This window comes from Vigna unguiculata, chromosome 3 (genome assembly GCF_037176805.1).
Source record: "Vigna unguiculata cultivar grain cowpea cultivar isolate G323 ecotype 2 chromosome 3, ASM3717680v1, whole genome shotgun sequence".
NCBI lineage: Eukaryota > Viridiplantae > Streptophyta > Magnoliopsida > Fabales > Fabaceae > Vigna > Vigna unguiculata.
In genome coordinates, this window is record NC_140794.1 from 42957608 (window position 1) to 42972527 (window position 14920).

At 31.1% G+C, this 14920-nt stretch overlaps 1 protein-coding gene and 1 pseudogene across 1 annotated transcript; both read right to left on the reverse strand.

Annotated features, from left to right (window-relative positions):
• Nucleotides 1–249: 249 nt before the first annotated feature.
• LOC146887882 (uncharacterized) lies at nt 250–2165 on the reverse strand (annotated as a pseudogene).
• Nucleotides 2166–6666: 4501 nt separating this feature from the next.
• On the reverse strand, nt 6667–11890 carry LOC114176676 (uncharacterized). Its single transcript, XM_028061786.2, has 17 exons — nt 11720–11890; nt 11388–11517; nt 10323–10404; nt 10087–10208; nt 9901–9951; nt 9640–9759; nt 9445–9561; nt 9169–9304; nt 8863–9039; nt 8532–8687; nt 8322–8428; nt 8130–8223; nt 7905–8046; nt 7652–7814; nt 7426–7542; nt 7211–7337; nt 6667–7110 (listed from the first exon to the last, which is right to left on the reverse strand). The coding sequence occupies exons 2-17, from the start codon at nt 11498–11500 to the stop codon at nt 6865–6867; spliced, it is 2070 nt and encodes a 689-aa protein (XP_027917587.1). The 5' UTR covers nt 11501–11517; nt 11720–11890; the 3' UTR covers nt 6667–6864.
• Between the last annotated feature and the right edge of the window lie 3030 nt (nt 11891–14920).

Consider the following 14920-nt stretch of genomic DNA (forward strand, 5'->3'; position numbering starts at 1 on the left):
AATAAGATCTAATTGCAATTAAACTAAATAGCTACTTAAAAATAACAATAAATATATATATATATATATATATATATAGTGTCTTCAAAGATTTTGATCTTGTCTCCAAGGATATTGATCCTGCAAAATAAAACAAAGTAAACCATTAATATCAATAAAAGAATTAATTAATAATACTTTAGAAATATATAAAGATGAAATTATAGACACATTAATTAAAAAAATTAAATATTAATAATACAATTTACTTCATTTTGAGGAAACATTTGATCCACTAAATGATAGGTTTCCTAATAAATTAGCCATTTGACGTTTCATCTCTAGTTCGATATCTTGCTTCATTTGATCACGTTGAGTTCTCAAAGTAAGTTCTTGATCTTCAATTAATTGTCGTTGAGATTGCAATTCATTATGAAGTTGAGTGTTGGTTTCTTCTTGATTTTGAATGATGCTATTCAATTTTTGAACTTCTAACTCTAGATCACTTGCTCTTTTTTCTGCATTCTCCACTTCATTTTGTACAATTTGTCTATCTATATTTTTCTTTGTGATTGATATAGTTCCCATACCTTGTGAATGATTTGGTGTTGTTCTAGTACAAATGAAAAATACTTAACCAATGGTACATGTGCTTTCGAAATTTCTTCCTCGTAGACCTCACCCACATTTTTCAAATTATCCTGTACAATATTAAGACAAAATAATTAACATTTAAAATATTTAGTAATAGTAAAATAAAAGCGTTTTGAATTTGATTAGATCAAATAAAGAAACATATTTGCACAAATTTGTAATAATAAAATATAACTTGTATATATTAAAATAGAAGTTAGAGTATTTTCTTTACTTACCATAATTTCTTCTCCATTGGAAATACACCAATTTCCATTAGATTTCATACGTGTAGCCTTCCATACTTCCACTGCACTTGGCCATTCCTCACTTTTTGATTCTTCTTTCTTTTAAAAAAATAAAAAAAAAGATAATGTGATGTTAGATTAAATAAAAGAACAAAAACAAACTTGTATATGTGACATATAAAACAAATCATATAAAACCTAGTTAAAATTTGCACAAATTAGTATATATAAAACATAATAGTAGCTTTACCATCTCAAATGCCTTTTGGACAATTGATTTTGTGCCAATAACCGATTTAATCTCTTGTTTACTTCGGCTAGCTTTATTTTTCAAGCTCCTTTCCTATAAATGTAGAAATAATTTAGTATTATAATATAAAATTACAAAAAAATTAAAATTCAACTTTAACATATAGATATAAAAAGAGAATAACTTTACCTTAAACTTTTAATCATTCCACTTGTTATTTATTAACCAATTCCAATCTTGAGGATGTACGTGATTTGGTCTACCTTTATTTTGGATGTATGTTTGATACAAGTGGTGATGTCTATTCCTATATTGCTTTTGCAATTGTTTCATTGCATGTTCTTTATCCTCTTCCTTCAAACATAATGCATCCTAAATGTGATAAAAAAAATGAAAAGTTTCAAATATATCATTGCCAAAATACATCAAATACATAAATAAAAATTAATTAAATACATTCACATTAATAAAGTTATACTAACCTCCATATGTTTCCACATTATAGTTAAATCATCCTCAGGTATCTCTTTCCATGTTTTAACTTTTAAAGGGGCTTTGTGACGTATACATACAGTTGCTTCAGCCTTGAAATACTTTGCATGTTTTCCACAAAGCTTGAAGTAGGGAGGAGGAAATTGGATATCAAAAGTTTTACCCAATACCGTTAATTCTTCTCTTTTACTTGGGAGTTTTACATTAATGGTATGTCCACTTCTCTTTTTAACTACACGTTGATCTAAATTAAATTCGGAAAAAGAAATCAATACCAATATTTCTCGGTGTATAGACGTTGAAGGGGGGAAAATATATGGGATGAAATGTCATGATTGTCATGTATTTCTACATCGCTTTCTCCCTCTTTCAATTCGTGGTGTTCTTCGAAAGGAAGTTTGTGAAGCCCTAATTGAACTTAGTCTTTTTTTTAGAGAGCTATGCTCTAAAACATTAAGTCTAGACACTTTACACCTGCTAGAAAAAACTATAGTTTTAACCTTGTGCAAGCTAGAGAAAATATTCCCTCCTTCCTTTTTTGACATAATGGTCCATTTACCCATTCACTTAGCAAATGAGGCTAAGATTGCTGGCCCAGTGCAATATCGTTGGATGTATCCAGTTGAAAGGTATCTAGGCTAAAATCATATGTAAAAAATAAGGCTCGTCCAGAAGGATGTATAGTTGAGGCTTATATTGCACAGGAGTGTGTGCACTTTTGTTCGAGGTATTTGGATGGGGTTGAGACAAGATTAAATAGATGTGGAAGAAATTATGAGGGTGATGTACATAAGTTAAATAAGTCAAAGTTAAAATTTTTTCTACAAGTTGGAAAACCATTGCATGCAAAGAAGTATGTTGAGTTAACTATAGCCGAACAAGAGCAAGTAAGAAATTATGTTCTCCAAAATTGTGATGATGTTTTGCCTTTTATTGGGTAAGTAATTTTCTTATATTGCACATTTATATTATTGTGGTTTTATGTAATTCAATATAATTATGTCTTTTTGTGATCAGACTACATAAACAAGAATTGGAGAAAACAAACTCACAAAATCTGGAACAAAGATATCAAAAAGAATTTTTTCAGTGGTTCAAAAAATATGTAAGAATCAATTAAACTTGCTTAGTTGTTATTATATAACTCAACCACATTTATCATTCTTATTATTATTTTTTATCAAGTTGCACATTTGAAAAGAGAAGGCAACATAAACAATGAGTCATTGTTTCACTTGGCTTGTGGACCACATTCACGTGTTTTTCGATATACAAGTTATCTGGTAAATGGTTGGAGGTTTAATGTAAAGGATCGAGATATGTACTTGAAATCACAAAATAGTGGAGTTTTAGTTAAAGGTGACGAGAATGCAGGTAACCTAGATTATTTTGGCATCTTAACAGATATTATTGAATTAATTTACTCTGGTGGAAATAATGTCATTTTATTTAAATGTGATTGGTGGGATGTGTATTCTAAAGGGAGAGGATACAAAGAAGATAAGTATGGATTTATTCTTATTAATAGTAAGCGCAAGTTGAAGACGAATGAGCCATATGTCTTAGCTAGCCAAGTTCAATAAGTGTATTATGTTAAAGATACCAAAGACCCGAATTGGCTTGTAGTAGTGAAAACAAAGCCTCGAGATTGGTATGATATGCCAAAAGAAGCTATAAATGAAGCATGCCAAGAAAATGAAGAGATTGGCTCAATCTCATTTATATCCAATGAGTCTGATAAAGAACACGAGTTTTCTTTATATAGAAAAGACCTAACCCAATCCACAACTGATGGAAATCCAATGATGCCTATGGAAGTTATTGACAAAGACGATGAAGAAAGCAATGATGAAAATATTGATTTAACAGAGGATGAAGAAAATGATATTATTGTTGAAGATGATAATTGATTATTGTTTTATATAATTTTGTAACACAAATTTATTTTGTTATTAGTTATGTTTATTCTATTTATCTATTTATTTTTATCTATGAAAATATTATTTACTTTATATATTTATTTATATATAGAGAGACATAAAGAGATAGGGAGATAGAGAAAATAATATAGGCACCACTTTATATTTTGCATACTAAATCTAAATTTATAGTAAATATATTATTTACTAATATTAATAAAAAGTACAAGACTATATTTAAATAAGAAAAAATATCAAAATGAATATAGCAATTGTGGAGTGGTAGAGTGGTCTAACTTTGTTTATCATTATAAGGTCATGAGTTCAAATCTTAAATAAAGGGTTTTTAACAATTAATAAAAATAATTGCCATTAAATGATTATTTTTAATAAAGTTTTTATTAATTATATTTTTATCAAATAAAAAAATTTATTATATAACATTGTAGTAATGAATTTGTGATATGTATATTTGATCAATTTTAATAAAATTCATGACAAATATAAAATTTATCACTATTAACTATATTATTAAAACAATAAAAATATATCGACTAAAATAACATAAATTTAATACTTTTTTCCACTAATATCAAATTTGTAAAGTATTATTAATTTGTCAATAATAAAAAATAATTATTAATTTATAGATATTTAATATTTTTTATATTGATTGTATTTTTATTACAAAAAAACTAATTTTATAATGTAATATTTTTTTAACATGTGTTTTTATTTTTTTGAAATATAATTATTGTGACATTTTTTTATTTTATCACTATTGTGAAAAGTATTTGTGATAAATATAAAATTAGTCACAATTAATAGGTAAATATTTCACATCTAATTTTTTATACATATATAAAATAATAACTGAAAAAATATTTCACATCTAATTTCTTATTAAATATAAAATAAATTTATTACATAAATTATTCAAACAAAGATTTTAGCATTTTAATAAATAATAATTATTAATTTATAAATTAGTAAGATATATTTTAATTTTAAAGTAAACTTAATTTTAAAGTAAACTTAATGTGACATTTTTTTTTCATTTTGTCAATAGTATAAATAATATTTGTAACAAATAAAAAATTTGTCACAACTAATATATTAATAGTGACAAAATTTATCCTTAGCACTATTTATTTGTCACAAAAGGTTACATTTCTTGTAGTGACATCAGTTTAAAACATCTTGTAGATACATTTCTTGTATCTATTTCTTTTTAAAGTTTAATGACCAAATTGTATCAAATATGGAAGATGAAAGAATTATAATTTCACGTTAACATTTAAGGACTAAAAACATATTTAAATATTTAATTATTCATTGTCTGATATGGACACACAAATTTAAATTAAAATGAGCAATTTAATCTATGCTAGCATTTGCATATGTGAAAGCATATGGACCTTTTAAAAGATAAGTTATTTTTATAATTATAAATTTAAGCTTTTAAAACATTAATTAAAATTTAATATAAATATTCTATTTTATAAAATTAAATGACATTTCATGAAAAACTTTAGAAAATGATGTTTTAGAAGTAATAGTTATTTAAAAATAGTTGAAACTTGATTATTTTAATAATAAAAGGTCTTAACATAAATAGTTTTGTTATAAACGAATTTCATTATTTTAAAACAAATCATCGGTCTAGAAATCACTTTTCTATAGCTCCCTAACATCTTTATAGAAGTTCTAGTTCTCTGTTCACCTGATTGGAGATTTGAGATCGTAAGAGTGATATTCGCGACAAACTCTTTAATTTGGACCAATCAATTTCTTCTTTTGCATAAGTTAAGTTTCGACCCTTGTTTTTTGTCTCTTATATTTTTTGTTGCATGTAAGTTTTTTTTTCCGCTTGCATGTGTCTTTTTAATCTTTAATATGAGTATCTGTTGATCAATAATCATGATGATATGTCTTAATCATTTGTATGATGTTTTTATGTGTAGACAATGTTGAAAATATTACGTAATATCTTTTTTTATTTAAATTAGTTTCTAGGAAATATTTCAGTTTTAGAAACATGTTTTAGTTTTAGAAATTAATTATTATTTTAGATTAAGAGTGAGATATTGTAAATATTTATATTTGATATTTTATTATATTTTACTCTATATATAGGGTATATCAATAAAATACAAAAACATGTTCCTTCGTATAACATATCCCATATATCTTTCATATATCTCATATTTCCAAAAGTCCTAAAAATCTCAACAAATAGATAACATCTTATGGATTAGAGACATTTTTAGAGCTGTTTGGATACATGTTATATATAAAAAAAAAAAAAAATATATATATATATATATATATATATATATATATATATATATTCATTTTGTAAATTAGCTTACCCTCCCTTGTTTGTATGTGTTGTATTTTTTTTTTTGCAATGATCACTTTATTTGTGTGGGCAGATGGAGATGCATGTGTAGAAGCACCCTCTTGATGTATATGAGTGATGTTACTATAGTTTTATCTTGTAAGACTATATGATATACATTGAATTATCTATTTTCTGAATATTTATAATTAAATGTTTTATTTTAATAGTATTATGCTATTAAATACTCATTTGATCCCAATTTTCATCAAAATATATTTTAAATTGGTTCCCCAATTTTTTGAAGTCTCAATAAGGGTTCAATTTTTGAAAAAATGATGCAATTAGATATTTTTGTTAAATTTAGTAAATCGACCTTGAGACATTAGATGCAAAACTCAAGCGTCTCTTCTTATGGTGGTGGATTGAAGATGTTGGATGTAAATTAGATATATTTTCTATTTGAATAATTATACTCGAGAATAGTTTTAAAATATATATACATATTTTTTAAAATATTAAAATATTATTTCAATAAATTAAAAATGACTAGAAACAATTTCTAATTATAATGAGATTAAAAAAGTTGTCTATGAATAAATAAATAATTTTTATTATCATTACTTACCGATAACATAAATGAATTAGAGACTAACTTAATGATTGAAATTAATTACTCTTTTATTGACTCAAATTAGTTACTAATTTATTAACTGATTATAGTGACTAAATTAATGATTGATTTAAGTAACTGAAAAATTTAGTCATTAAATTAATCACTAATTAGAAAAAATAGTCGCTCAATCGATAACTATATATTTTAATTACTTAATTTGGTCACCATTTATCACTTTTTTAATAACAGTGACAAATTTGATCACCGATTTTTTTAAGCAAAAATTCAGCTACCAAATTAGTCACTGATTTACAAAACCAAGTTTTGGTCACTAATTCTCTATACACTGCTATTTTCACCCTGTGGTGAACGACTGTTGGACAAAATCACATGACTGTCAATTGAGGTCGTTCTAAACGGATATAATCATACATTACTCCTTGAAAAGGATTCCTGGATCTTGCCTGCTTCAGATAGATCGTGTTCCTTCCTTTCAAAATTCGATCACTTCCTACACTAATGCTGAATAGCCTATGCAATCCATGCACACCATGTCTTGCTATCGCACTATCTCCTCCGATTTTCCCAGTTGCAAAGTCTGGGGGATTTGCTTCAGGGTCGTTCAAACGAATCTAATATCATCATCATCCACGAAACACATCTCATTAAAAATCATTAACTCGTTCTCTTAGCAGAAAATTGCTTAACTATGTCAGATTTCAAACCATGTACCTGCAGGTCAGCATCATTGGTACATGCCAAGGCCACTTGCAATGTGTAGTTTCCTCTTACTACTTCATTTGGATGTTCAAATATAATCTGCCATGTCGTTGGCTGGTATGTCTTGTTTCCTGCGTTTCTGCATACATCGCAATTTAGAGTCAAAACCCATCAAAGCTTGTCAATTTGTGTATCTAATAGGAAGAGTGTTTAAAAGAGTGCGTTACCTTGAAACGTGAGCGAAAAACCAATCCTTGTTATACTTGCTAACACCAACAGTGTAAACAAGATCATCATTTGGATATAAATCAGTGTAACGCTCCCACAACCCGTATTGCCTAAACCTGTCAAAAGTGGAGACCCCAATACATTAATTACTAAAGGTGAAAATTTTGAAGACTGGGAAACAGAAGAAGCAACTGTTAAGTAATAATTTAATGTGTATTGGATTACTTGTCACTGTGCCGTTCGTTGTATAATTTATTCATGAGCGTAGGGTAAGGGTCTGGTATATTGAATTCTGCAGCCGTGCGATCTGGGAACCCAATTTCCCACATGGTTGGTCCACTTCTTGGTGGAACAAACACAAGTGAATCCAATGTGATGACTCCTCCTCCTAGAAGTTCAAACAAGTAATTGTTCAGTTGGGCGAGTCATAACTAATTTTGACCTGAACCCACAAGAAAATTCGGGAAGAAAATTCTACCCATTGGGATGGTGATTGTAACATTATATCTGTAATCACCGATGAAGCCAGGAACCCATGCATACAAATTATAGTCACCGGGCACAATATTATTAATCAGGAAAAAACCCTTTGTATCAGCTTGAGTCCAGAACTGATAGCCCTGTCAGTAGCATAAAATTCAAACCCATTTTTAGTGCCTAACCAAGATAAAATAAGTTTCATTGACGCCAATTCCAAATATACCTTGCTTTCTATTTGCCATGACCCTGCTTCTCCAGGTAAAGCTAGACCAACGTAAGCGTTGTCAGCATACAGAAGTCTACCTCCTCTGAAGTAACTGGTGAAGCAAGGGAATAAAAAGAACATTAGTCTCTTTTATAGGTAGTAAGAAATCAAAGAAACAAAAAGTGGGCACAAAGCATTGGCATTATTTACCTATCTTTCACTAGTAGTCTTCCCAAAACTATCCCCCTTTGACTGGGTGGAATGAAATCCACTGATTTAGGAAATTCATACGGCCAACTTCTTTCTTCTTTGGCTTGCTGATTGGTAACAGAACAAAATCAAATGATGTGTGATGACACAAGAGCTTTAGTAATCTTTGATAAATAAGCAGAGTTGGGTGGTGTTAGGGGTAAGTGGTACCTGCTGCGCAGCGTCTGACCAGAGGGATAGTGTACCATCCTCGCGTGAAGCAGAGTTAACGTAGGCGAACACAGGGCCGAAAACTTTTTTGTAAGCCTCCCCTTCTTGAAAGGACAGGGTTACCTCCTTGCCAGCATAGTGAGTGCTCACAAACATCTACACAAAATCAAAATGGTTTTACATTTTCATCTAATCACAAACATGCATAATGTAACAGGTGAAGTTCTTTGAATATTTGATACAGCCATGTGTTTGATACTATGAAAAACTTGGATCGAAATTGATGCTATGCTTGTTTTGACTGGTTAAGACAGGAATTAGTGGGGCATACCGCGAGGGTAATGGGGCCAACGTGTGAAGTAAGGTCTTGCTTGATGGGGCCAGCATTGCGGAACTCGTTGCTTGGGGTTATCACCCAGAAACCCACGGGTGCATTGGAATCAACACTCACCCATCCATGAACAGTGTTATCCCTGTTTTCACATGAGTACTGGTATTTGTCATCCACCTGAACCCAACACAAAAACCATCATTTCTTTCATTCACGGGCATTTTCAACTTTGAACCAACCAAGGAAAAGACAGACAAACAAACGTTGCCATATACGATAACCATACAAATATGTGCCGCATAATACCTCTCCTCTGAATTCTGGATTCGCTGGTCTCGTTAATAGAACTGCTTCAGGGTATGCCAAGACTTGACCAGTTTCTCTATCTCTCCTTGTTGGCATGGTTCTTTGCCTTTCATCCGACATCGCCATATAATTGAACCTGCGCCCATCATTTTTTCACTGTTGACTTTTATAATAATCAGCATTATAAATTTAAACTAAAATAATTTTAAACTATAAAAAAAAGAGTAATTTTTTTATCTTGCATAAAACTAAAGGTATTATTAGTCATTTCATTACTTGGATTTGAGTTTGAAAACGATCCTAATTTGGTCAATCTCCACCGCAGGCCATCCTTCAGGGCGATCAAATATTGCATATGCATAAAATCCTGAATCACCACTTCGCAAAATGTATCTGCGTATAAAAGTTTGTTCGGTGTAACGTTAATTAGCTTATAAACATAGTATAACTGTCATTAACAAAGAGTTTGACCTTATGTCAATGTTCATGGGGACACTCGAGCCATTCATGGACGGTGTCCATGTTCTTGAAAATGAGAGCTCAACGGTATTGTCGTCAGCTGCTATAACTGTAAAATTTGTCCCGAAGATTCTGCAACATGATTCCAATTATCAGTTAGTCTCGTGTATCACTTCAGATTGTTACTACTACTACTAGCTTGTCATTAAGTGTACCAATAAATGAACCAATAATTTAATACACGATAATAATGAAGAAGACAAAAAATTATACCTCTGAAAATTACTAGACTTTCCTGGCGTATTCCAAACGACATCCAGGTACCTGGAAACAAATATGAAAACGTATTATTCGGTCAATTTAAGAATTAAACCATGTATTAGTCCCTTTGACTTTATGCGAAACTTGATAATTTAAAATTGATCAACTTGAAAAATTTCTTGTGAAGTAGGTAAATACCCTCGATCTTGTTCTTCGTTGTCATCTTCGAGTATATTGTCAATTCCTTTGTATGACATTCCAAGGATGTAACCCTCAGGTCTTGAAAATTTGACGGAAACAATACCATTGTCAATCACCACCTGAAAAGTGAAAGTCAAAGACAATTGTCGGAGTCAAAAACGCCGCACTCGTTTCGGACCAAACGAGAAAATCTAATAAACCTGTGAGGGAATCAAATTAACTCTTGCAATCACCTGTTGACGGTTCTGTGTAGTCAGAATGATCCCAGGATTAGAAGTTGTCTGTTGCGTGGGGCGGGTCTCCCTCAAAGGTTTTCTGGAGTTGAAAGGCAAGCATGGAAAGAAAAAATCTTTATGAAATGAAGTGAAACCATTGCTATGAAACTATAGTTTGCGTTTGCAACAGGGCAATATTAAAAGAAGGTACATGAAAACTATGTACAAATATTTTAATATGTGTGAGATTGACCTCACGTATCAATTTAGTTAAATTCATTAATGTTTATTCGTATGCTTTGACAGAATATGTCGTTATTAATGTATAGACCATTGTTATTGATGCAGAGTAAAAGTATAAGTTTTTTATGTTATTGGTTAAAAGTACAAAATATTTGAGTTGGGTTGTGAGTTATGGTCAAGAACATTGAGGAGACATGTGAAATTAAAGTCAGATGGTTCAGGGGTGATGACGTGGGTGCAAGAATCAATTCCTTTCATTACCACAAACATAAAGTAGTGCAGTCATCTCTCAGAAGGGAAAAAAGTTAGCATAAAAATAACAAATAGATTTAACTTAAAAGCTTACAGAGGACATAGAATTCTAAAAGGTTGCATGTGATAAGAAACGGGACACAAAAGACAAAGAAACCGTGACTCTTTCTGCTTATGCAACACTCTCTCTCTCTCTCCTCGTTTCTTTAGTTTAACTAGTAATGTTTTTTTTTAAGAATAAAAAAAGCATGAGATAAAGTTAGTGATGCATTCAAAAATAAAAAATAAGAAATGTGGACGGTGTTTAAAAAGTTGGAGCAGTAAAAATCGTTATTGTGGAAAAAAAAAAAGAATAAATACACAAAGAGTTATAGGAGTGTGATGCTGAATATGGGTACTCTTTTAAATATACTTTTCATATATAGAAAGAATGAAAAGAACAAACAACATGAAACTTAGAATGTTTTCCTTTTAATACTTTGGTCTCAAGCTTCTCTTATCTCTCTTGCTTTCCTTTTTGTTCTCTCTGACACATGGTAGGAGATAAAATGCACCAAAATTTGAAGCAAAAGAAGAGTAGATTAGAACCTTGTTGTCTTCTCAGAACAGGCACCGAGTAAGAAAAACAAGCGCAGGGTAATTCCAAACCAGAAAAGCAAGAAAACCCTCTGGCTCCTCCAACCCGCCACCCTCCCCTTCATCTCTCAATAAGGCGAACCTGCAAAAACACATTACCTTCATTTCTAAACAACTTCATGCAAGGCCTCGTATGAACAAATTTAAAAATAAAAAAAAATTCAAAACGAACTCGTACATTGCTCTGTTAAAATTGCAGAAAACTATGCTCTCATCATTCCATGCATGTGAATGAAAGGAATTTTCAGTCGAAAGAGAAATTTGAAAGAAATGGAAGCACGAACCTTAAAGAATCAGAAATGTATTTCGTAGTGAAATACAAAACGATGGGAGATGAAGGGCGCAATATTCCGAGCGTTTTTCACCCTCGGAATACTTTGTCTAATCCTGTTATCCCCGTTCCGTTTCTAATGTTTTCCTTGGAAGCTGAAAAAAAGTACTATCATTTTCGAAATGACAAGCGAATGGCCTTATATATACATCTCAAAATCAATGGCCAACTCTAACTTCTCTTTTATGTTAAAAAAAAAATTAAATTAAATTTTTAATGCTAAAATGGGTTTGGTAAACCCCAGCCCCTCAGTTTCCACAATTTCACATTAAGCAAGTCTTCCCTTTGGGGGCATAACAGTCTTTCAAAAACCTATCATAAGGACAAATTATTGAAAGGAAGTGTCACATGAGATCATTGAAATAGTGATCAAGTATGACAACATTTACCTTCCTTATCTATATTAGGCTGAATAAGAATGAGTAATGATATCTTGATGTCTTAACAAAATTATTCTTCTTTATTTCTTTTATAATTACAAAAGTTTAGTTTTTTCTAATGATTATATACATCATCCTTAAAAATATGTTATCTATATTGGGCTGGATAAGAATGAGTAATGATAATTTGTCTTAAAGAAAATTATGTTTTCAGTTGATATCTATAATTTTTTTCTCTCTTTCCTTTATAATTATAAAAATTTATTTGTTGTAATGATTATATATATTATCCTTAAAAAGCAAGTTGTCCGATGGTTGGTAAGATTTAAAAACATTTTTTTTTCACAATAAGAATCCGAGCAGAAATGTTATCATGTTCCTAGTAACAAAAACATTGACGATTAATGACTAGCCAAAATTGACGAAAAATGTGCAGTTATTGTAAATAAAATATGTTTCGGTTAATGAAGTTGTTTGTGCCGTTATACCAAAATGTTGAAAAAAACAGAGACGTGATTGATATTAGACATGCCCCGAAGAACATTTACTCTGATCATAACCCTCGTGGTAAATTGTCGGAGTTTGGTGTGTACCTAATCCTTAATGATACAATGATAGAAAGATTAAAGGCCTAACTTACATGTATTTCTTCCCAGGTCTAGATGATGAATGGTATAGTCTAATTAAATTAGGAATTGTTTTGGAAGAGTTGATACTTGATAAGGAAAAGGGAGAGGCTTCAAAGTTTGGGAAAATATAAAAAAAATGTAAGCAAAAGTCATTCTGAAGCTGAGAAAAATGGTTATTGGAACCCCTCCCAAAGAAAGTTGGTAACCAAATCCACCTTCAAGTGATGGTGCCCTTTTACATGTGTGAATGGCACCCACTATTCCCTGTTGGACACGGTTTACCAACAAAACTTCATCCCGTGATGCCTTTTTCTTCATGCCACTGTTCAATTCTGAACTACTATATTTCTTGTTTGCGGAGATACCTAGGCTAGGACTAGGAGGTTCTGTAAAATCATTTAAACCTTTATTTAATTTTCATGTTTTTCCATTTATAGAATCAAGTCTATAATCCAAAGCTCCGTTCAAAAGATTAATGTTTGAAAATATGAGTTGAAATATGATCATGAATTGAAAGTGGGATGCTGCCATTAGTATTTGAAATTTGATAAATTGATGAAGAAAATGGTAGTTGAAATTTAAGCATTTAAACCAAGACTTGTGAACATTGTTAAAGCACATTTAGTGTTTAGAGAGATAATTAAAAGCCTACTGTATGTATATAATATATTATAGTGATTAACAGGGTTGGAATGGACTATTTAATCTGAGGAAACATAGTTGAGATGATTTGTTATTGAACCAACTACAAAAGAAATATAATAATGGGGCAGAGAGAACTTTTTGGTGTGCTCTAGAATGCTGAGCCACTTAGCGGTTAGCACACGACATGAAACTTTTTGTGTTTTTCTATTAAGAAAGTAACATTGGCCAACAGATTTGTCCTTGGTGGATTAAAGGTTCAGGTTTTGGACTAGGCACGAAGCCTTACACTATAATAAAAAAAGTGCGTAAGTATGAATGAAGGGGTCACCATTAGCTCAAAAGGTTTATCATTGGTTTCTTTGCATATCATATTTTATTGTCTGGTCCTTGCTATTGGATGAATCTCTCAAGTCAAGGTTCACGTACATAGCAGCAAGAATGGTGCAGCGCCTCTTTCTCGTTCTCGCTCGGGAGCCAAAACGAACACGCCTGCTACCTACTGTACTGGACCTTCGACCAGGCATTCTACCCTTGTCGAATCGGAACCAACCACCACTGTATTGCGCTCGAACAGTTGAGCGGCCGCCGGCCAGCAACTTCCGTACTGTACACAGATATAGATTCATTCTTCGTACCTGGTCCATCTTATGTAAACAAATATTCCGTTGCGTTGAAAACTTTTGCATAAATTAGAGTTGAGAAAAATAATATATATTATTTATATTTAATTTATTGATGTGCTTTAAAAAAAATTGTAATGGAAATATACTGCTATAATTAGTAGTCAATTAAAATTGTATATGTGAAGTTTTGCTATATTATCATCGGATGGACGCTGATTTCATCATATACATAAATACCCGGTTCCAAAAACGAAAATATACAATGTTACAAACGCAAAACAAATTTATCATTTTTAGGTCTCGGTGACACTATAAGAAAAGTATATATTATTAGCAGATCTTTTGTCATTAGTAGTTCGTTAGTGAATTCGAATTATTAATATATCGTTGACGGATCTGTTGGTAAATTTGATAATTCAAGTTTATCGATAAACTATCAATAATAATAAATGTGTCGGTAAAATGATTGTTGATAAACTTTATCAATGAATAGTAAAATTTGTCAATAACTACTGACAGTCATAAATTCGTTGGTCAGTATACATTAGTAACGACTGACGGTTACTATTTCATCTTCTTTTTCCTCTCCTCCTCCTCTTCTCCTCATAGGGTCATCAGTGTCGTCATGTCCACCATTGCCACCTCTGACTCATCCTCTTCTTTCTCTTCCTCTTCCTCCTCCTTCTCTTATTTCTCTTTCTCTTTCTCTCCGTCCACCTCCTCTTTCGCCTCTTTCTGTAACTCCGATAAGTATTGTCGTCGCACCTCTATGTCATCGCCACCCCACCAACACATCACTTGCGTGTCTCCATGTCACTCATCGCCTAGCCTCCACCTTCTCATTCTCCTCCTCTTCCACCTCCACCTCTTCTTCCTC